At 38.6% G+C, this 24169-nt stretch overlaps 1 protein-coding gene across 1 annotated transcript in view; it reads left to right on the forward strand.

Annotated features, from left to right (window-relative positions):
* Window positions 1-24169, forward strand: part of dcc (DCC netrin 1 receptor) — a 245377-nt gene that overhangs the window by 172029 nt on the left and 49179 nt on the right. Inside the window, exons 19-25 of the mRNA XM_073478346.1 lie at window positions 9105-9212; window positions 10074-10268; window positions 10530-10562; window positions 15277-15342; window positions 21856-22018; window positions 23062-23285; window positions 23763-23879. Coding sequence (XP_073334447.1) covers window positions 9105-9212; window positions 10074-10268; window positions 10530-10562; window positions 15277-15342; window positions 21856-22018; window positions 23062-23285; window positions 23763-23879 — 906 coding nt within the window. The remainder of the gene's footprint in view (window positions 1-9104; window positions 9213-10073; window positions 10269-10529; window positions 10563-15276; window positions 15343-21855; window positions 22019-23061; window positions 23286-23762; window positions 23880-24169) is intronic.

Below are 24169 nucleotides of genomic sequence, written 5' to 3' on the forward strand. Positions count from 1 at the left end.
TGTATTCAATAACTTAGTGGTGAAACTAGGTGCAGCTGAGGGTTTATGTATAATTGGTGGTGACTTTAACTTAGTCTTGGATCCCTCAATGGACCGTACCTCAACCAAATCAACGTCACTATCTAAGTTGGCAACAATCATCAATCAAGGATTAAGAGATCTGAGACATATGGCGTAAACTTCATCCAAATCACCAATTCATCTTAACATACACAAGTCATATTCTAGAATTGACATGTTCTTAGTCTCCCAGAATATGCTAACAATGGTGAAAAACTGCTGTTACCTTGCTGTCAATCTGTCAGACCATAATCCTATTGTGTTAACCTGGGAGACAAATACCATACATAATTTCCGATGCAAATTAAGATTTCAGCCCTATCTACAGAGAGACCCAGAATTTATACAAGTTATGAATACCCACACAGATATTTTTTCAGAGACCAACTTTGATTTTGTGTAACATTCAGTTATTTGGGAATCTCTCAAAGTGTATAGGAGAGGTCACATTCTATCTTATAATGCACATAAAGTCAGAGAAAAGAAAGAAAATGCTGGTTAAACTAGAGAAAGAAATTTGTGAATGTGAACAGATACATTCTAACACCAAAAAAACAGAAACCCTAAATTGATTAACCCAGAAACATATTGTACACAACAACCTATGCTCCAACAAAGCAGAAGCAGCAATGGCAAAGACAAAATACCATTACTATTGTAGCCTTTTCCGTGCTACCATGAGTTCTTTCAGTAAGCACCAAGCACACAGTTCTTGATTTAAGCCTTTTATTGCTCGAATCACAAAGCTATCACAGGTCAGGGGAACTGAATGCGGCTCGTGCGTCACGGACTGCGACTCATCCTGCAGCTTCCCCTTCTGCTCTCCTGAGCGTCTCCCCAGCATCTCCCATCTGAGGTCCAGCACGCTACTGCATATAAAGGGAGACGGTGATTACTAACCGGTGCGAGCTCTGTCAATCACTCACCTGGCGCTGCTCTCCTGAGCCCTCACCACCTCTCTCTCTCCCGCAGCCGCACCTCGACCACGCCCCCCTCCACAACTATGAATTTGGAGACAAGCAAACTGCTCACGTGGCAAATTAAGAGACAGGAAGCTGCTAAGTAATCCAGGCAGTTCAGACAGAGGAGGGACAACTTATTAGCAACCCCGTAGATATTAAAGGTCCCATATTATACTGTTTTTCATCAATTTCACGCAGCTGTCAGAGGTCCAACAACACTGTATTCGAAATGTATTGCCCCAAACCCATCCGTGGTCCTGAATTTCAGCTGTCTGAAAGTCGCTCAAGTGAGCTCTACTGAGAGCAGGCTGTTTCTGTGCCTGCACCTTTAATGCTAATGAGCTCCGTCCTGCTACACGCCCCTCTCAGGGAGAGGATACCGCTTAAGCTCGCGGTAGCATGCGCTAATGTTTACGGCGGATGTATCGCTATGGCTCGCCGAGATGCTGTCGTTCAACCACACCAGTTTGACCCAGAATCGGACCCAGAAGGAGAGGCTCAGAAAAATACAGACTCTGCGGCTGCAGCAGGACTCCCCAACACAACCACCCGGCTCCCATCCCCCACTGACCTGCAACAGGTAACATCTAAAAACAGCTAGCGAAAGCTGTGCTTGTCTCCAACACAGTCTCCAAACTCTTGGACACTGTTCGCATAGTCTCTGTCTCCAGTCTGCACGTTTCCAGACTTTTTACTGTGACAACCGTAATATTATTAACATTAAACTCGCTTCAAACGCCGTTGCATAGCGGACCGAAGCGGAGCTAACTAGTTAGCCAATTTCAAGCTGACTTCACCATACTCGTAGGCAACTGTAAATACTATCAAAACGTGGCGACACTTACCTGTGGCTCGGGGGCAGTTGCTGGGTCCCGTATGGTTGGGACTGATCCTTTTACGAGGGTCAGTGTCGAGGCAAAGCCAGCTTTGTACTGACCCTCGTTACTGAAGCAGTCCGATGTGAAGTGGTTAGCACACACAAACAAACAAACTTACACGAACTGTAGCCGGCACGTTGTCCTTAAAAATGAAACGCAACCACTGTCTCTTCTGTAGCTGGGACAGAATATAGGCACTTATGTTGATTTTTACAACCAACAACAGAACACTTCTCATTGCGCTTTGACATGGTGCTTTCGATAGCGTAATGGCGAGCTCCGAGACGGTAACGCTGTACCTGGTGGGTGGAGACACTATGGGTGGGAATATTCAAATGATTGATCAATGACGTCGGTGACTGATGCCGAATTTGACATGCTCATCTGGAAACTGCAGGCAAGACACCATCAAAAATCTGTATCTCACTCAAAAAGCACGGATGGTCTTTTTTCAAAGTTTTTATGCGTGTGGCAGCACCATAGACCCAAAATAACACCCCAAATCCCAGAAAAAGTGAGTTTTTCATAATATGGGACCTTTAACAATAGATGTTTATTTTATCATGAGTCCCTATATAAATCTGACCATAAATCTGACAATATAGATGCAAAGATTTTTTTTACATAATTAAAAACTGATATAGTTGTAGCAGAGGCCTAACCCTAACCCTAACCCATGCAGTAAACTCATTATAAAATAATAAATCACCAGGCCCTGATGGCTTTCCAATATAATATTATAAATATTAAAGATAAATAAGCATCCCCCTTACCAACATGATCTTAGAGTCACTTAATAATCAAAAACTTCTAAGCACTCTAGAAATGGCAACAGCCAGGTAAAGATAAACAAAACTGTGGTTAGGGTTAACCCTAACTTTTACAGGCCACTAAATGTATTAAATGCAGATCATACAATATTAGCTAAATTGATTGCAAGCAGACTTGAGAAAGTTATTCCAAAAATTATTCATGCAGATCAAACAAAGTTTATTAGAGACAGACAAGGGTCTGATAATGTGCATTACTACTTCACATAATTAACTCAGAAACAAGACGATCATATGCTAATAGTCTCAATGGATGCTTTCAAAGCCTTCAACAGACACTCTCTTAGAGACCCTAGAAATAATGAACTTTGGAAAAAGACTTAAATATATAAAAGACTAAATATATTAAAACAATTTTCAATGCTGCAAAAGCTAGAATTATGACTAATGGTATTTTGTCTGACCTCATCTCTCTCACGAAAGGCTATAGGGAAGGATGTCCAACTTCACCCTTGCTTTTCAATCTGGCCATTGAACCCCTGGCCTGTGCCATTAGATCTAACCTTAATATTGCAGGAATTCAATTTGGCTGTGCTGAACATAAGCTATCACTATATGCTGACGACCTGCTATTGTTCATCAAGGACCCACTAACTTCATTTTCACCACTGCTAGAATGCCTGACAGAATACAGTGCATCATCTGGCTATAAACTTAACTTTAATAAAAGTGAGATACTGCCATTTAATGTGCATGACACCCTAATCAGGCATATCACCCTTAAAATGGTCTCCCAGTGGATTTAAGTATCTGGGAATCTGGGTCGGGAAATCGTTGGATAATATATAGATATAAAATTACATTAAATTATTGGATCAAACCAAACTTGACCTTTAAAAGATGGATTGAATTACCTCTGTCCTTAATTGGAAGACTAAACATATCTTAACTAAATTCATATATTTTTTACCCTGCATTCCTTTTAAAGTTCCTGTACAATTTTTTTTAAAGATCTAAACAAGGTACTGACATCCTTTTTGTGGCATAAGAAACCTTAAGAGTCAAACTTACTACGCTTCAGAGGCCATATGCAAAATTAATTATTATTAATTATTAATTATAATCTATATATATTTTGAACACTGGAACCACTACTTTACCAAACAGGTGTGTGCACAGTGTATTTACTGAGATCTCCCTCTGTGTTCATGAGAAGCACCGGTTGTCACCATCACTAACAGGCTCAGCTAGAACTTGTAATTTACCCCAGAGCGTCATGTCAGTTTTAACAAGCAGTTTCATTAGCCAATACTGGGATGTGAGCTTCGAGGCCTGTCCTGGTGTGAAACTTAAAACTTGTCTTTAATCAGATCCATAACTCAGGAATCACATCCAGCCATCAAACACAAAAGCTCCAATAGGCTGCTACTTAGTGACAGTTGAGGAGAAAAAAGCCTAAGTCCTTCTTTTAAGGCTTGACATTTTCATACAAGAGGGCAGTCCTGGAACTTGACACAATTTTTTCAAGTTCAGACACAGCAGATTGGTGGCAGAGTGTCACACCAATCCCTGAGAATGACTGAACTGTGTAGTGAAATAGCACATCAGCCTGGCCACACCATTGCTTGGTGGACAATTATATTGAAACCTTGAGCTTGGCATTATTTCTGATGCAATATTGGGTTTTTTTTGGAGCCAGAAGTGACCATTTTTGTTTAAAGGGTGGAGCTGGGGAGAATAGCTAAGCTTCTATTCTGATTGGATCTGACAACTCGAGGACATACCCTGGTAGCACCTTGTCATTAGAAGGTAGCCAGGCCCTAAAACATACTGTTCTTTATTGTCTATTTTACTCTAAATGGGACCATCAATTGCTAAGTGAACACCATGCTGTAATGAGGAAGACTTGAAACTAGTTATTAAGACCATTTAAGACCATAAACTCAGTTTCCTAATGAGTTAATGGTCGTTAATGGGCTTAATAACTACTTAGTAATAGTTATGAATCAAGTAAATCACTTGAATTATTACCTCAGTAAACAGTTTTTCTAATGAGAGGGCCATTTTCTCATATACGGAATCTGACTTCTATCTGAAACCAGTGCAGTTGCCCCCTGCTGGTCATTAGGAAGAATGGAGGTTGAAGGCGCTTCTGCATTGCCTCACTTTTCAGAACCACAAACTTTAAAAATTAAAAAAAAATTATACTCTCTATGGTTAGATTATTGAAAGCTGAGAAGGTTCAGGTAAAGAGCTAATCTACACCTAAAATACAGAAACAAATAATCTCATCTCTGGGAGGAGAGAGACACATATTTTTGTCTGACTGAGAAAGAAAATCAAGCTGAATATAAATACTGGACAACTCACTTGGGGAGGTTACTATATAAGATACAATTTATTCTAATCATAGGATGCTAACAGTCCAGCACCATAGTAGCAGCAGCTTAATCATACAAACCCCAATTCCAATGAAGTTGGGACGAAATAAAAACAGAATACAATGATTTGCAAATCCTTTTCAACTTATATTCAATTGAATACACTACAAAGACAAGATATTTAATGTTCAAACTGATAAACTTAATTGTTTTTTTGCAAATAATCACTCATTTTGAATTTGATGCCTGCAACACGTTCCAAAAAAGCTGGGACAGGGGCAACAAAAGACTACTTTTGAGGAATGCTCAAAAAAACACCTGTTTGTTTGTTTGTTTGTTTGAATCTGGAGAAATCTCTGCACGTAAAGGCCGAAAACCAACATTGAATGCCCGTGACCTTCCTGGCGGCACTGCATTAAAAACCGACATCATTCTGTAAAGGATATTACCATGTGGGCTCAGGAACACTTCGGAAAACCATTGTCAGTTAACAGAGTTCGTTGCTACATCTACAAATGCAAGTTAAAACTCTACCATGCAAAGCGAAAGCCATATTTCAACAACACCCAGAAACTTCTCTGGGCCCGAGCTCATCTGAGATGGACTGACGCAAAGTGGAAAAGGTTGCTGTGGTGTGACGAGTCCACATTTCAAATTGTTTTTGGAAATCATGGACGTCTTGTCCTCCGGGCCAAAGAGGAAAAGGACCATCCAGATTGTTATCAGCGCAAAGTTCAAAAGCCAGCATCTGTGATGGTGTGGGGGTGTGTTAGTGCCCATGGCATGGGTAACTTGCACATCTGTGAAGGCACCATTAATGCTGAAAGGTACATATAGGTTTTGGAGCAAAATATGCTGCCATCCAAGCAACGTCTTTTTCAGGGACATCCCTGCTTATTTCAGCAAGACAATGATAAGCCACATTCTTTAGGTGTTACAACAGCGTGGCTTCATAGTAAAAGAGTGCGGGTACTAGACTGGCCTGCCTGCAGTCCAGACCTGTCTCCCATTGAAAATGTGTGGCGCATTATGAAGCACAAAATATGACAATGGAGACCCCGGACTGTTGAGCAACTGAAGTCGTACATCAAGCAAGAATGGGAAAGAATTCCACCTACAAAGATTCAACAATTAGTGTCCTCAGTTCCCAAACACTTATTGAGTGTTGTTAAAAGGTAAGGTGATGTAACACAGTGGTAAACATGCCCCTGTCCCAGCTTTTTTGGAACGTGTTGCAGGCATCAAATTCAAAATGAGTGAATATTTGCAAAAAAACAAGTTTATCAGTTTGAACATAAATATCTTGTCTTTGTAGTGTATTCAATTTAATATAAGTTGAAAAGGATTTGCAAATCATTGTAGTCTGTTTTTATTTAGTTTTACACAACCTCCCAACCTCATTGGAATTGGGGTTTGTATGATTAAGCTGCTGCTACTATGGTGCTGGACTGTTAGCATCCTATGATTAGAATAAATTGTATCTTATATAGTAACCTCCCCAAGTGAGTTGTTCAGTATTTATATTCAGCTTGATTTTCTTTCTCAGTCAGACACATTAGAATATACATTAGAATATGCAGTAGGAATTTGCTATTACTGTCACAGATTCTAGTGACAGACAGATAAAAGATGAGCTTGAATCTAAATCCAGCATTTATATCCAGATAAAATGAAACTAAAACATCCAAACATTGAACACTTTTTAAACATTTATCTATATAAAGGTTCATTAGCCTACAAAATTCAGGTTTTGTTACTCCTAGCCAATGAACCTGAGACAAAGTTACTATTAACTAATGAACTCAGGGTGTTTTTGATATTAAGCTGAGCTGCAGGTATTATTGCCATAGCAAATGATTTAGGCCCAATTGGTTACATGTTAAATACCTACCTGCCCACCCACCCACCCATCCACCCATTCACCCATTCACACATCCACCCATCCATCCATCCATCCATCCATCCAAAGGGGCTTTATTGGCATGAAAGTTTAACAAGAATGTTGCCAAAGCATCTGTCCGACCACTCGGACATAACATCACAAATAACAACACAAACACAACACTAAAATTGATTTACATTAATTATATATACAGTATATGCAGTGTGTGTGTGCGTGTGCCTGCGTGTGTGTGTCGGTCATTCACTGTCCCTCATATGTTGACACATATTGGGCAGCAAGGCATGCCCCATCTCCTTCTCCCAGGAGTATTTTTAATTTTGATATGTCGTTCAGCTCTTTGAACTTTGAGATTACCGAATTAAGTTTATTAAAATAAATGTTCCTTGTTTCGTTGAATGTTTTACATTCTAGGAGAAAGTGCATCTCTGTCATCTATCTATCTCTTGAGTAAAGCTATCCCTTTCCCTGCTAATATCCATGCTGTTGCTATCCATTTGAATGATGTTTATCATGCTGAAATGGAAGGTTTGGTAGCGATGGTATAACGTCTGACTATTAACCACAGCAGAACTTTTCCATTCAGTATGCTGAGAAGCGTTTAGTTATCTGCCTCTATTGTGTTTACAAAGCTACTGTGGAATGTGCACAGTGATGTAAGGTCAGGGGGCGATTAATCTGTTATTTTTTCTACAATTAATTCATCAAAATTAATGACTTATTTTGACAGCCCTTATTAAATACAATGGTGAATATGGTGACAGTCCCTGCTAAACCTAAGCTTTTCAGCTCTGGCACTGTGGGCGTGTTACTATTCTGATGTTATTATTTACCTTGAAGAACATCTGTGCAGCCTAGCAGAACTACTCGCATACCTGTAGTCTCTTAGTTTTGCTTTAACTTTGGAGGTAAGCTGTTATTACCTGATGCACCACATGGTTTCTTTCACAAAATGGTTTCAGTCATCAAGCCATCTGGGTAGGAGCTACTAGAAACTGTTTGGATAACAGGCACTTTCAAAAAATCCTTGGCAGTTGATTGAACAAACTATCTGTTTATCATCATCTATCATGGACTAACTTCAACCAATCAGATCTACAGTAAGAGAGCACTACCACAGCCAGCTGGTAAATTAAACTCTTACCGAAGTCAGCCGAGAGAAGAGTGAAAATATCTTTTGCATTGCTTTGCTCTCCTTTCAATGAAATACACTCTCCAATCCTGATATAACTGATGCTATAGCAACATCTATGCTATGCTAAGCCTGGCAAGATAGATTTGCGAGATCACGTGATCACATTACGTTGGGGATTCAGGTGCCTCGCAATGTAACAGCTGTTTGCAACTCCTTCACATCTTTATGACAAACAAAACTAATGGACTCTTCACCATAGTTTCATACTTAAAAGAAAGACATGATTTGGATATTGGTCTTCTCAATTTGTCTCAACTAATCAATTCAACTTTGCTACATTTCGGAAAATCATATGTCCATAGGTCCACTAATTAACTTCTAGTAAGAAAAGGCAAGCCATGTCTTGTTTAATATAGCCCAGTATAGCAAATTACAATTTGCCTTAATGTGTTCAATTGTATAGAGTACAACACTCTCTGACTGTCCTTAGAAACTTGATTACCCTTGAATAGATCAAGAAAATCTGCACTCAAACACCCTTTGAACAGGAAAAAGGAGATGGAAAATAACTCAGGAAGAGCTACAGATTGAGGGATCCCTCTCTTGATAGACAGAAATGCTATGTCTGTCCTGAGAACAGAACAGATCAACAAAAAAACCCATGACAAATCATGTTCATCATCAAAATTACAGATATATGTAGATTTCAAAACATAAATAAAGACTATTGATCAAGGAGAATGTTGAGCAACTTCAGGAGTCAACAGCTAGGTTAAACCTGAGCAAAACGACCTCTCAGCCATGGAGACCTGGAGAGAGGACAAGACTACACAAACATAGAAGAGACAGCACAGCATACACCAAGAGAGGAGAGACAAACACATGGAAGGAGAGAGATACAGATAACTGTAACCTTCATCATGTACAGAAAATTAAGATAATCGCACCATTATCTCATCCTACCACTTCTAACACTTTTTTTTTTCTCCTCTTCCTCCTGTCCATCCATAATTGTCAGCTCCTAGTTCCGCCCCCAAAGATTTGACTGTGATCAGTCGTGAGGGACGACCCCGCGCCATTTTAATCAGCTGGCAACCACCAATGGAGGCTAATGGACGAATTACAGGTAAATGTTTATCTAAACACACTAATCACCACAGACATTCCAAGCTACTGGTTTACTGCACACACTCACTCTTCAGTTACAGTACACACAGACTATTCATCAGACGTAATAGTTATTTTGACTTTCAATTTAAATGCTGATTATTTATTCAAATAATAGATTAATTGTTAGTTCTGTAAAATGTCTGAAAGTAGACCAAAAAATGATTTTTTTACAATAATGCAACACACTTTTCAGTTGTTGCTCTGTGAATCCAAACACACACACACACACACACACTTTCTTCCATTGTTCTCTCTCTCTTCCTCTGGGTGATCGACCCGGCTGTAAACCCGTCAGTTTTAACGAGCTCTGCTGCTCCTGCAGCGTCCTGGAGGATGCATCAGACGCTCTCTACAGGGCTAACAGCACTACACACACACACACACACACACATACACACACACACACACACACACAACAATATCAAAGTATAAGATCTAACATTATCTGATGTAATTCCTTTTCTCAAATTTCTCACACCTTACACCATCTGTCTATGGTAATAATAACATTAAACATTTTCAAAGATTAGTCGTCATGTAGTCTCTGGTCTTATATTACACTGGAAATACCAGGTTAGAGTTAGGGTCTAAATTCAACCTGGTGAATCAATATGGCTATCTTGAGTTGTATATTTTTTGTAGATGTATGTTCTTCCCTGACACATGTAACATTTTTATCACAAACTGCATGAGAACAGGCTAATAATGATTGCTATATAATTTATATCTTTATTTCTAAAGATCTGTACTGCACTCTGAATATTAATAATGCCTTTGATTTTAACTCTTATTAATCCTATAACTTCTTGTCTAATAGGCTACATCCTTTACTACACACTGGATAAGAACATGCCGATAGATGATTGGGTGATGGAGGCGATAAGTGGTGACCGGCTGACCCATCAGGTTGTGGATCTGAACCTCGACACGGTTTATTACTTCAGAATTCAGGCTAAAAACGCCAAAGGAGTCGGCCCGCTGTCTGAGCCCGTCCACTTCAGAACTGCCAAAGGTCTGTCAGAGTGTGTTTTTTGTGTGTGTGTGTGTGTGTGTGTGTGTGTCTGTGTGTGTGTGTGTGTGTGTGTGTGTGTGTGTGTGTGTGTGTGTGTGTGTGTGTGTGTGTGTGTGTGTGTGTGTGTGTGTGTGTGTGTGTGTGTGTGTGTGTGTGTGTGTGTGTGTGTGTGAGAGAGAATGAAGATCAAGACCTCTGTCAGTGTATTCCTTTGTTTTATATTTCATATGTTTGCTGACTCTCTCTCTGTTCCTCTTTTAGTGGAACATCCAGACAAGATGGCCAATGATCAAGGTAGGTAGTGTGTGTGTGTGTGTGTGTTTATCTTCTCATCAGGTTGTGTGTAGACATACATATCATTCAAGTTATCTAACTTTATACTATGCTAAATTTGAAGCAACTCATCCAGTTATTTTTACCTAGATGAAAATAAGATTAATTGAGAGTGCTTTAAACTAGTTAGGCAGTGAGCAGAGAAAATGAAACAACTGAATGTAATGAATAAACAGTCTAAATAATGAGATAACAGTAATGGATGTATTTGGAAAATGACAGGTGTTGTAGATGCAGGGGTACTATAGTGTCATCTGTAAGGGGGTGTGTCAGACAGAAATGGTTTTGAACCACTGAAATATGTAATGTACCAAGTTTAGTGAAATATATCCATGAGTTTCCTGAGCCTAGTTGGTTGAAATATCAGTCTGGAGAATTCAGTAACATGAAAACTTGACAGGGAAGAAAAATATGAAAAGTTATCTCATTTCATCTTGATTCAATTTATTTTTCACTTTATGCAAACAACCCCGACTTATCAAGCTGAAGGAAAGGTGTTTGTTAATTGCTCAGCAAAAAATAATTTCTCTTCTGAGAGTGAAATAAAAAGAAAGTGAGCGAGAGAGGAAGGAGAGGTTTGTATAATTATTAATGCAGACAAATTAGAGGCGATGGAAAAGAGCCATATTTCAAGTTCATCAAATTAATTCGGACATAATTAACGCTCTGTTCTCTGATATTTTCATTAGCAGCAGCAAACAGTAACCAGAAGGGGACATGATGCTAATGAACACTCAAAACTTTTCAAATCTGCTTTAAAATCTCACAGCAGCTCAAAGAACATGACACACAATTTGGGAGTTTTAAATCTTTAATTTAATCTTTTAAATGAGTGTAAATATAGTTGTGAAACAGATTGTCATTGGTGTTACACAGTTCTATTGACACTACATGATGTAGTGTTGCATCATTTGATGCCCATAGTACACACCAGCAAAATGCTACAGTGCATGCTGAGCTTAAACTAACAGCATGACATTATCTACAAACAAAGACTAAGGGCCATCTACATCAGGAACAATCACTATAAGGATAGGTCAATGTGAACAATGTGAGCATGCACACTGATGAATGATAAACTGTGGAGTCAAGCATGCACTGCACCCTCCAGCTGTTTCAGCAGCTTAGGGAAATGGTTATTGATTAACTGTTACTGTTGTAGGCCTACATACCAAAAAGAAACCAGAAGGACATGGTTTCACTAAATTCTTCAATGATGAGAAGAGTTAAGAGAATCCAAAACCCTGCTAATTGGATTTGTCATTTTTTGAAGACAAACTTTATTCATAAGTTGATATGAATCAACATCAATTATCTTGGTGATTATCAATGAGAACATCTGTAAAGACAAAACAAACTACAGAGACCTCATCAGCCAAAGACAGTTTAGCAGTATGTTGCAGGTTAAATTATAATATGTGAAATTTGAAGCCTAATATTACATTATATAAGCGTTTATAAGTTGTGAATGTGATGGCCTGTGAATGTTGATGGATTTTGATTGGCTATCAATGTTCTTCTGTTGTTGCTGTTTTCTATTTGCATTAAAAGTGATCCCAACGATATCGCTAACCACTGCTGTTGTGGTTATAGTTGTGATGTGGACTCATCGATCCACTTGAGTAAAACCCTTAAGACAGTCATGCACACTGGAGCTTTTAGCTAAATGCTCAGCATGCTAACCACATCCATTATAACAACATGCTCACACTGACAATGCAAACATACTGATGCTTAACAGATATAGTCTTAGAACGTATTAACTAATTAATTAGGACTTAACTAGGACACACACAAAGTACAGCTGAGATAGATGGGAATGTCATTAATTTAGCAGATATTTGGTCATAAACCAAAGTTTTGGACAAATTGAAATTTTGACCAGAGGAATAAATAAGATGACAAGTTAAGGAATCACCAGAGTTATTACAATTCATCCTGAGGCTGACATAAAATGTAATAGCTCTGCTTTACACTAGACTCCACCCACTGCATGCTGGACCAACAAAACTAAATCACAGCCATGAAAATTGGAAAAACAATCAGCAACAGTCGACAACCCTGACCTCATCGTAGGATAAAAGTGATCACTCAACAACTTTGTTGACTTGCAGTGATCCTTCCTTCTATTCAGACAAGTGGATCCAAGCCACGCCACCTGCACCCCACAGTACAATAGAGCCACCATTTGTTTGGTTTCTTAACTCATTTATTCAGATATTTAATTTCATTTGTCAACCGTCTGTAGCGCTCAACCTGTATACAATGGTTGAATGGCTCATTTCAACAGATATAGCACCTCATATTCCCTCACAAGAATACCCCAAGGAAAACAGTCAGGATTATTTAAGCAATGTTTAATGAACTGGGCCTTGGTCCAGAAACAAATTCCTACTATATACTAGTTCATTATGACATACTGTAGAAGGTGGATATGCCACTCTGGCTGTCTCTGTCAAAGATGTTCACTGATTTCTAAAAAAACATTCTGGGAATTTTTAGAGCAGCTGGACCTTAGTGCAGTGAAGCGATTCAGGTGTTGGGACACTGAACCAGAGAGACTCAGCTCCAGTGTCAGGATGTTAAATGGTGCTGTTTCTCTGACAGATGTATATGTGTGTGTGTGTGTGTGTGTGTGTGTGTGTGTGTGTGTGTGTGTGTGTGTGTGTGGTGTGTGCACATGTTCACACTGCAGTCCTTCTCCGTATAAATCAGAAGTGTTGTCAGGGGAGGAGGGAAGATTGATGTTCTGCCCTGTTACTGAGGACCTTCTACTGTAAACACATGAAAACAGACTGTTTAATGCACACGCAAAGACAGACTGACAAGGAACACCCTTTTTGTGTGTGTGTGTGTGTGCGTAAGCGGTAAAGTGAACACATTCTTTACTCAAGTAGAAGTACTAAATATTAAGTAAAATGTGGGAGAATTATGTATCGTGTCTTACTTTGAATTAATTTGAGATGTCGTTAACTGTTGGCACGATAATCTGAAAACCTCTCTCAACAGTTGTCCAGTCTGTTCTCTGGCAACATCTATGTTGATATGCTCTTGACTTTCTTTTTAAATATCCTCCAAATGTATCTAGCTCCTCTGTTGGTCAACAAGGGGGAAACCAGAAACATGTATTTTAAAACAATTTTGTGAAATTTAACTCAGTTTATTTAATAGTATATAGGTTTTATACTACACAAACAGTGGTAGCACAGATGTGGAAAAGGGCAGGCACTTTCAAAAAACACTTAGCAGTTTATTGGATGAACCATCTGTCACCTTCAAACATGGCCTAACTTCAACCAATCAGATCATCAGAAGGAGAGCACTATAAGTGGTGCCAGTTAATAAATGAAACTTTCAGTGAGTAGGGATGCAATGATTGTAGATTTTGATGGTACAATCATAATCGAAGGAGAAATCCTGATTTCACAATTATAAGACATCAATTTATTTCTCAACACTACAGATGAATAAAATGAAATGTGAAAACTGTGAATTTGGGAAAATTGGGGGCCTTGTGGGCCTGGGGCCTGTGCATAGGTGTCGTTAATCCAGTCTTGTCATCCTTAGTTTCTTTAGTTGATGGTATTATCTCCTCCAGGGAGGTGATGTTTTCTTCCATGTCCATTGGTTAGTTGGTTGTATGGATGGTTGGGTGGTTGGTTTGTCTGCAGGATTTCACAACAACTACTGAACAGATTTCCACAAATTTAAATGGAGGATGGGTCTCAGCCCAGAATGCACCTCATTAACTTTTGGTTGTTCTGGATAAAGGGACAAATCTAGGATTTTTTTTCTCACTTTCTTTAACATTGTGAGATACATCTTAGTTAATTTCTCACGGAGGGGATGAAGGGGATCTGAATGAAAAAATTAAGCTGTATTTATGCGGCTGGTATCAATGACAATTGATGCAGCAGATTCTAGATCTGGTTAGCTTAAATTATGGTTAAGTAGTTAAACTGTATGTGGGGTGAAATTTATAGTGATAGAGGTGTATCGAGTGTGATATTGGGTTGATATCCTGACCCACCATGCATCGCCAAAAGTGACAAAGATATGTTTTTTTCTGTAAATTACGTCACATAATCGTCATCAGTGAATAGCAGACGCTGTCTGGTTCTCATTCGCGGAGAGAAATGCTGTTTTGGGGGGGCAAGTTCACCAAAGACTCTGTAGGAAAAGCTGACCGGGTCCCGGGTTCCACAATAGTGGAAGGTGACAAAGACATCGTGAGTCACAAAATCACCGCCAGTCAACAGCAGGAGCTGCCTGGCTCTCGCTGCCGGGGACAGACACTGTTTTTTGGATGGAAGTGTGATGAAGAGTCGGTCGAACAGACAGGGTGACTTTTCCACATATAAATTCGCACAATTTCACACATAAGTTGCCAAAGACTCTACCTGCTACCACATTACCACCTGTTGTTTGGTCTTGTAACGTTGCTTTAGTGGGTTGAAGTGTGGGACATTTCTCTATCTATAAAAGGATCTGTTTTGTTATCAGACTGTAGCTGTCAGCTAAGTGATTTATTTCCTAACAAGGAACCAGTCTCTCTGTCCCATCCCTCTATTCCCGCTGCAAAATGCCATATTTATAAGTGTTAGGGTTAGGGTCTTTGCCCCTTTTCTTTTTTGTTTGTTCCTTCCTGATGTTTTTCTATATTTTTCTCCTTCAGGTCGAGGGGGAGAGCATGCCTTCTGGCCGTCTGACACCAACCTGATTGACAGGAGCAGCGTCAACGGTAACACACTGACACAGAAACACACACACACTTCTTCTGCTTCACTGACTCTGACTGTCAGAAAGTAGAATTACATTTCGGTTAATTATTGGACTTGATACTGTAATGAGAACAAATTTCCTGGGAGCTGAGCTGAGCTGATTGCGTGTGTGTGTGTGTGTGGTATTCTGCAGCATCATCACATTATCACATCGACTCAGTTGTTGTCTTTGATCACTCAACTCAGTCATGTCTAAACTTACTTTAATGACTTGCAGCGTCCCGATGAGGAGCTGCGGCTCACTGATTTACAGTCCGTTAGCATCGCTTCCTGTTTGTTGTTGTATTGCCTCTGGCAGGAAAAATTAATTAGATTCACTATCTCCACATCAATCAGTGTTTCTACAAACTAGAGAAAATAATAGCTTTAACTTGGGGACAGGATTAGAGAGGCTGATGGTATATAAATCTCCATTTTGTAGTTCTTAATATAATGACCTAAACAACAATAAAATTATTTGTAACTTAAAGAATTTTAAGTAGGACAGTCACAGAGGAAGCGTCTAGTATTTAATACAACGATCAGAGTAAGAATATTAAACTTAAATATGGTTAAGATCAGTAGGTGATTTGTTAATTTTTAACAATAGGATAGGCCCAAACAATAGGCCCAATAGGAGCACCACCCTGCCCCGACACACTTATGTACACCTCCCAAAGGAAATTGTTGCAGGATGCCTTAACCATAACTGTGGCATTTCTAATTCTACAATTCCATTTTATCCAGTTATCTTCCTTCTCTCCCTACTACAATTGTCTTTTTATAAGTGTATTAAAGTAATGAGTAAATACACCTTTAAATTGTATGCACTGGACTGAGTTTATTCAGGGAGGGTTTTCTCATGTTTCTCACAATACACTACAAGCAGGGTCATTTTAAGTAACATGACCCCTTGGAATTTTTTACCATCTAAATTCCTTGAAGGACACAAAATGAACATTGTGCAAAATAGTAGAGCCTGACCGATTTATCGGCCGATATGAGCCTCTCACAGATATATTGGTATCGGTGTATATATTGTCCGATATGCATCGATATGAAAACCTTATATTTAAAAACTATAATGGAGAAAAACATGCTTGGGGTAATTTAAAATTGGTGTAATGACATAGTTTGTCCAGCAGAGTGCGCTTCAATGGGGGATAAAACAGCTGGTGTCAGGAAATGTAACAGCTACCCCACTAATGGTTAAACTATAAACCAGCACAAAAATGACAATTACCAACATAACATAAGCCACCATGTTCTGAACAGACACACTAAAAACACTTACAAAAAGTAACATTTTAGTTTTAGAACAAGCAAACTTGTTGTGCTCCTCTACACAAGAGATGCGCTGGGAATCCACCGGAAGCTGCTCTATGACGTCGCATCTGCTCCAGGTTTTGTTCCGCCCTCCGCACGGCGTCATACCAAGAATGTATAAAGAGAACCCAGCGGGAACGTTTTGGAAGCCTTTGGCCTGCCCGATTTTGTTGACTTGCTCAGATTTTGTTGATCTGGTCATTTTTCGTTTTCATACAATCGGGAGTCTGCACAGGGTGTTTTATTTTGAAAATTGACCGGATGCTCTATGCTGTTCCTGTGTCTTTGACTTCCTGCCGGCGCGATCTGCTCTGTGTAGCTTGTTGCGGCTTGTTGCGCAAAGCGGCCGTGCACGGCTTGACTCCACTGTGTGCCGGAGCTGATTGCGGCCGCTTGTGATTTGTAACACACTTTCTGCTACTAGGGGATGGAGAGTGATGGCAGGTTAACAAGGGGGATGCTTTTTGGTAATTTTGCTAACAAGGGGGATGGCATCCCCCCTCATCCCTCCTCAAATCGCCTACTGGTTAAGATTATGAAAAAATAAATAATTATTTTATCAATACAGTTTTTGTAATACATAAACAATATAACGTATCTATTTGGATTTTTGAAACATTTTCTTTTTACTATAATTTATTTGTAATTTATAATTTATTTAAATTTATAATCAGCTTTAATTCATTATCCAATGAAAATACTAATTTCTGCTGTTCTTATTTGTTTTCCCTTTATTGCTTTGCTAGCATCTTTGATAGCTACCCAGAGGTAGTTTTTACGAGGAACTTATTCTAAACAAACATTGTAATTTATTGTATGCTAAATAGTATTAATTGTATGCTGATTCTAAATAGCAATAGTAATATTGTAAATAATAATTAAACCTACGGTAATATTAATGCTAATAATAATAATAATAATAATAATAATAATAATAATGATAATAAGATTAATGCTAAACATATATCTCATGTGAAGGCTAATATTAATGCTAATAGTACGCATGCTAATGCTAAACGGATATTCATGCTATCATAATATGCTGCTATTATAACACTGAAACTGATGCTAAAGCTAACTAACTAGTACACTTAAATCAATGCCTATACCAACACTAATACTAATAATAATCCTAATTCACAACCAGCACAATGGCTATAGGCCACTCATGCTAATGCTAATACTGATATTAATGCTACGGTACTTTCACTTATGCTAACGGAAATATGCTGCTACACAGTATGCCAATGCTAATACAGCTGGTATTAATAACCCTGAAAGTACTGCCAAAGCTAAAGTAATTGCCTATAATACAAATCATGTTCATAACTGTAACTGTCTTCTCTTATTTCAGCTTCAAGAAACCCCTCATACACAGTGAGGTCAGAGGTCGGGGTCTGAAGCTGGCAGTGTCTAAGTGTAGGGAAAGCAGTTTGTGCGTGACCGCGCGCGCGCGTGTGTGTGTGTGTGTGTGTGTGTGTTTGAAGATGGACTGTCTGCGTTTTTGCTGCTGCTGCTGCTGGAGCCAATCATAAGTCTTTCCTCTCCGACCTCCATCCTCCTCTCTCTTTATGGCGGGTCGGCAAGGGCGAAGCTTCATTCATCAGCTTCACCCTATTTCATCTTTAACCTGGTGTCATCCTTTATGTCGCAGAGCTTCCTCTCGCTTGAAAAATGACCTACAGAGAAGATTCATCTCGGACTCTTTCCCTCAGATCACTGCTGTGTCCGTCTCTACATTTACAGTCTGTACAGTACTCACTGATTCAGCCTGTAGTTCTGATCCACTGACAATATCTGAGCAGGCTGGCGGTCTAGGTATAGCACTGTCTGGCTTCTGCTATACACAAATGTACACAATTACATAAGTTGTCTCATTCTCTCTTCATTTTATCCGGAGGAGGTGAAGTTGGCTGTTTTCAGAGATGAGAGCTCCATACCACTTTAAAGCAATTAAAGTTGAAAATATCTATATCTATATCTATATCTATATCTATAGCCTTAAATGAGAAAAAATGTCTCGCTTTACAGTTGTACAATGATGATGAATTAATTACCTTCTATGTTATTTTTAAATAGTTGCAGGACAATTAATGAACAATGTTGCATCAATCACAGTGTTTACGTATTTGCTTAGTCATAGATAGATAGATAGATAGATAGATAGATAGATAGATAGATAGATAGATAGATAGATAGAACAGGACTGAGAGTCTAGAGCAGGGGTACTCAAATACAAATGTTAAAGGGCCACAAAGATTTTTTTCAATGACTCAAAGGTCAGGCCACATGCAATAATAATGTAATATTCAAAACAAAATGTCCTTTTCATTCAAAACAACAACAAAAATACGAACTAAAATAAAATGTCATTTCCATTTTGACATAAATTAAAATAAATAGTTGAATAAAACAAAACATGACCCCTGTCATGAATCCAAAACAAATATATCAGGAGGGGATTAGGAACACTTTTCTTTTTAAATATAAACACAAAGAACCACAAGAAAGAAGGAAAAATGTATTTCTGTCCTAAGGTGAATCAAGCATCTCAGGAATTCCAAAACTAACATACATGCTAAAATCAAACCAAATGTCCCTTTCAGTTTAACAAAAAAATCAACACCTCCATAGATTCCTTTGGTAAACAAATATATCAAGATCTCAGGAATCAAAGTTTTTTTGTTGTTGTGTCATAGATGTGACAAGAATCCTGCTTGCAGCTTGATGATTTCAGTGCATTTATTTTTGTTGTTCTTACCTCTGAATTTTGAGGAAATGTCGCTTCAAAATTCCTATGCTTCTTCTCATAGTGCCGTTTCAAATTAAAAATCTTTATCACGGCTATAGTCTCCTGGCTTATTAAGCACATGGGTCTTGTGCTGGTTGGAGGGAGAATGAATGCACATTTTTCAGTCCATTCTTCTTTGAATTGCCAATTTTCAATGTCCACTTTTCTTTTGGCAGTGAACTTGGAACACGCCATTTTCGTGCAATCTAGGCTCCTACAGCTGGCAAAAGTCAATATGCGAACTGCTCCGAAAACGAAAGTGAAAGTTAAAAATTGCGCTCGCAGCAGTGAGTGACCCAGTAAAAGGCTGTCTGTGTATCGTTGGCATGGAGACAAGTCCCGGTATACACGTGCTGACCCAACCAAAACACATAGTGAAGGAATAACAGTTCGGGGGCCACAAATAGGCCTATTGAGGACCACTGGTCTAGAGTCTTGTTAGCTGTTCAAAATAAAATATATCAATCAATCAATCAATCAATCAATCAATCAAAATCAAAAAAACAAAGTACATAAGATTGACATGATGATGCCCCAAGTAATGGGATCACCAACATTATTAGAGTTCATCCTGAAGGGAACATGGTTATCTCTACCATATTTCATGAATATCTATCCAACAATTGTTAAACTACAAATGTTAATCTTATGATGGCACTACAGGGAAGGTCAGGAGACCACCACTATCAGTAGGATTCATCCTGTGGGGACCTGGAATGTCTGTACAAAATTGAATGTAGAACTATACAATAGTTCTTGAGTTTTTTCAATCTGGACCAAAGTGGTGGGCTGACCAGTCTCAATAATGGCAGCAGTACTAGAAACCCCAACACATAAGTCAGCCAGAGTTCTATCCCATCAATCATCTCTGAGACTGTTGGAGTTGTGTTATTTATTGTCATTCATTTTCACTGTTATTTTAAGAGTGATCAAGTACTTACAAAAGGCTTGAAGGTGGGGTTGTTTTGTTTTGATTATTGGGCCTCGGCAGAGGTATCTGGATCGTTGTGGATTCCCACACTTCCTGTCCCTCATGTGTTGATTAGTTGATATTGTTGTGGTTTTAAACTGACTGAGCTGCTGATTGTCAGAATGCAGTTATATCTCCTGATAAACATTCCTGCTCCCAAGAAGAAGCAGGAACCCTTTTGATTGTTATGACCATGACCTTTACTTTTGTACCCTGAGGAATAAACCTGAGCAAAGGGTCAGACTTCTGTTTGAATGAAAGATTTATGTTTTATTATTATTTTAAAAAAAGGAAAAGGGAGACGATGATGAAATCTAACTTAAAACAAGAAATGTAAAAAAAAGTGATAGATGCTGTGATAGACTGGATTCCACTGAGAGAGAGAGAGAGAGAGAGAGAGAGAGTAAAAGAAGTAAAGTGCCTCTCAGATGCATTTTTCTTAATCTGTCTTTCCTCCCCTGTCCTTTCTTCCACCCACCATTCTGCCCTTTCTCTTACCCCTCACTATCATATTTGTTTCTCTATTTCCCCTCTCACTTCTCTTTCTCCATTCCTTCTCTCTTTCGTCCCCCCCCCATCCAGACTCCGCCTGTGTTTCCTATTTTCTTTTTCTCTCTGCTCCAAGGTCGAGTTAATGAATGACAGAGCATGTCATCGATTCCCTTTTCTCCCTTTACACCTGTCATACACTCACTCATTCTCACACACACACACACACACACACACACACACACACACACACACACACACACAGTGTATTGATTGGTTCAGCAGCAGCACATTTGTGTTGTCAGTTGAGGGAAAACCAGTTTGGGTTTCACTCTGCAGGCTTAGCAGTTATCTTTATAGATTCCAAAACTATTCCAAAACTATTTCCCTTTGACTAATGTATATTATATATATGTACAACAGGATCATTTTAAAATGCAAATCAACATTACCTTTAGATTAATACAAATAGATCAAAATGTTATAATAATCACTATATCAGCTTTCAAAATACAGAAAGTTGTGAAAAAAATATAACTTCCTTTTGAATCGAAAAGAAATCTACAAAGACACAAACATTGTAGTGTACTTGTAAACATCATACTGCTAAAATGAGAGTGAAACTGACTGAAATTTAATTTCAACTTAAAATGATGTTTAAGGTTTCAATGTTTCAATACGGGTTTCAATGTGAATTGGAATTAAGTCCTGATTGGCAGTAATTGTACATTTCAAATATGAAAATTACAACATTTTTTTTATACATGATGCGCACAAAAAGGAAAAATTACAATTCACTTTGTTGAAAATTCTTTTTTTAATATTGTTAGCCATTGACTTTCAGAATCCTCAACCATTACTTCAGATAAGATAAAACCCATGTTTTAAAGTCTCAACTGTATTTTCTATGTATTTTAGAGTCTCCCATTGGTCAGATGCGTCCACCTCACGGCAGCGCCACGCCTCAGAAGAACAGTAACCTCCTGGTCATCATTGTGGTCTCTGTGGGAGCTGTCACCGTGGTTGTGGTCGTCATCGTGGCGCTCATTTGCACCCGGCGCTCCTCCGCCCAGCAGAGGAAGTAAGACGTTTCATTCATCTGTGTGGTGGCAGGAAACAGCTGTCAGGATAACAAGGCAGATGGTTAACAAGTCATCATGGCTGTTGTTGTTGTTTTTTTTCATAGAAATCAAGTCTCACATGTGTTCAGGTCTGAAAATTTGTACTAAATCAAATAGGACTTGTAACTTTCCTGATTAGGATGAACCTTACCTTTGTGGCCTTAATCACATTAGGCTTATTATTAAGCACACACACACACTATTATTATTATTATAATAATAATAATAATAATAATAATAATAATAATAATGTTGTTGTTGTTTATAATCCCATTCATCTTCAGTCATAGTTCTTTTGTAATTTATCTAATTAATTTATTTGATCGTTTATTGGATTAGGTATAAACACCAATCCAATTGCTGGTCCTTGGCGGATTCTACTTAGCTAATACAATGCCAGCTGCACGGCTAACTGAGCTAACTAGCTGACAGCAGATAGTAGCTACAGCCAAAGATAGCTATAATCCAGTTAATTTTGTTTTAGTCTGTACTATTTAGTAATCTAGTTTGACAGGTGTCAGTCTGTTAAATCCATCATAATGTTTTTTTATAATCCAGTTCATGACATTAAGTCAAAACTGATTTTTAACCAGCCTGCCAGATTTCAGCAGTTTAGTGTATAACCCGGTTTATAATAAAACAAATACATGTTAATCTGGTCTAATAGGCTTCAATTGGTATAATAGGTCAACTGAGGAATTCTCGTCATTGTCCTCCTCGTCTGTCCATAATCTTTCTGTTTTCATCTGTTCCCTTCTTCATGTCTGTCTAATATTCTTCCTTGTTGCAGCATACATGAGTAAGGCAGATGGTTTTATGATGGATGCAAATTACTGCTATGTCACAGATGAACAAGTGTGTTAATACTCTGCTGGGATTTAGAGGGTTTCCCAGCAACATGACTCTTATGGCAGTATGGTTCCCATGGTTCACTCAGTCCTGCAGTCTGTTCTTCACGTCTACCTTCCCTCCCACCCGCCCTCTGACTTTCTCACCTCTGTAGGAAGAGAGCGAGCCACGGCGCCAGTAAGAGGAAGGGCAGCCAGAAGGACCTGCGGCCTCCTGACCTCTGGATCCATCATGAGGAGATGGAGATGAAGAACATGGAGAAAGCTCCCAGTGTCGCCCCATCTGGACATGATTCACCCATCCAGTCATGCCAGGACCTCCCCCAGGTCGCACACAGCCAGTCAGAGAGCCAGATGGGCAGCAAGAGCAGCCACTCAGGTACAGAATGGATGCTGATTCAGTCATTTATTCGTCCACTTATTTGTTATTTAAATGATTACATTTGGATATGTATTATATAGGATGTATAACCTTATAAATAACCATTATACTTTATTGTATTTATGTTTTGATCATTATTTAAAATATTACAATAATAAACTTTAATTAAAAGCAAATGTTGTTTGCTTTATTCATCAACTTTTATTTGTGTCTGTGTCTTTTTATCGATACAGATTTCATGTTAGGGTTATCATCTCTATATCTCTATGATGTGTTGACAACTAAAATTAATTAATTTGTAATGTTAGTGTTTCACATCTGCATGTCTCTAATGTTCTAACTCTAGCTATAATGAATCATGATTCATCATAGATAAAACAAACACATTTATTTAATTAAATGTTTTGGAGCTTAAATAAAGAACACAAAATGTTTAAATCCCTGTTTTGAAACTTGAATGTTTTGATGTTCCAGGCGCTGATGGTGATGAGGCATCCAGCAGTATTTCCACTCTGGAGCGCTCCCTGGCTGCCAGGAGGGGGACACGAGGCAAAATTATGATTCCTATGGACTCACAGCCTAGCAACACACGTAAGTAACTCACTGGCCCGAAACAACTCCTTTAACTGATTTTATTCTTTGCAAAAGTGTTTCCAACAGCAAGAAATACAGCCATGATTTGAGCTAAATACTAACAATGGCAGGCTAAAATGTTCACAATTACAATGCTAACTTGCTATCAAAATAAAGTGCTTTCTTTATTTTTATTAAGCAATCATAAAAGTTTACAAACATCAGTTGCAACTTTATAATGGCCTTCAAAATAATGTTTAAAGGTGTACTACACAGAATTTATTAACCATTTACAGATTATTATAAAC

The sequence above is a fragment of the Pagrus major genome, chromosome 12 (genome assembly GCF_040436345.1).
Source record: "Pagrus major chromosome 12, Pma_NU_1.0".
In the NCBI taxonomy this organism is placed as follows: Eukaryota; Metazoa; Chordata; class Actinopteri; order Spariformes; family Sparidae; genus Pagrus; species Pagrus major.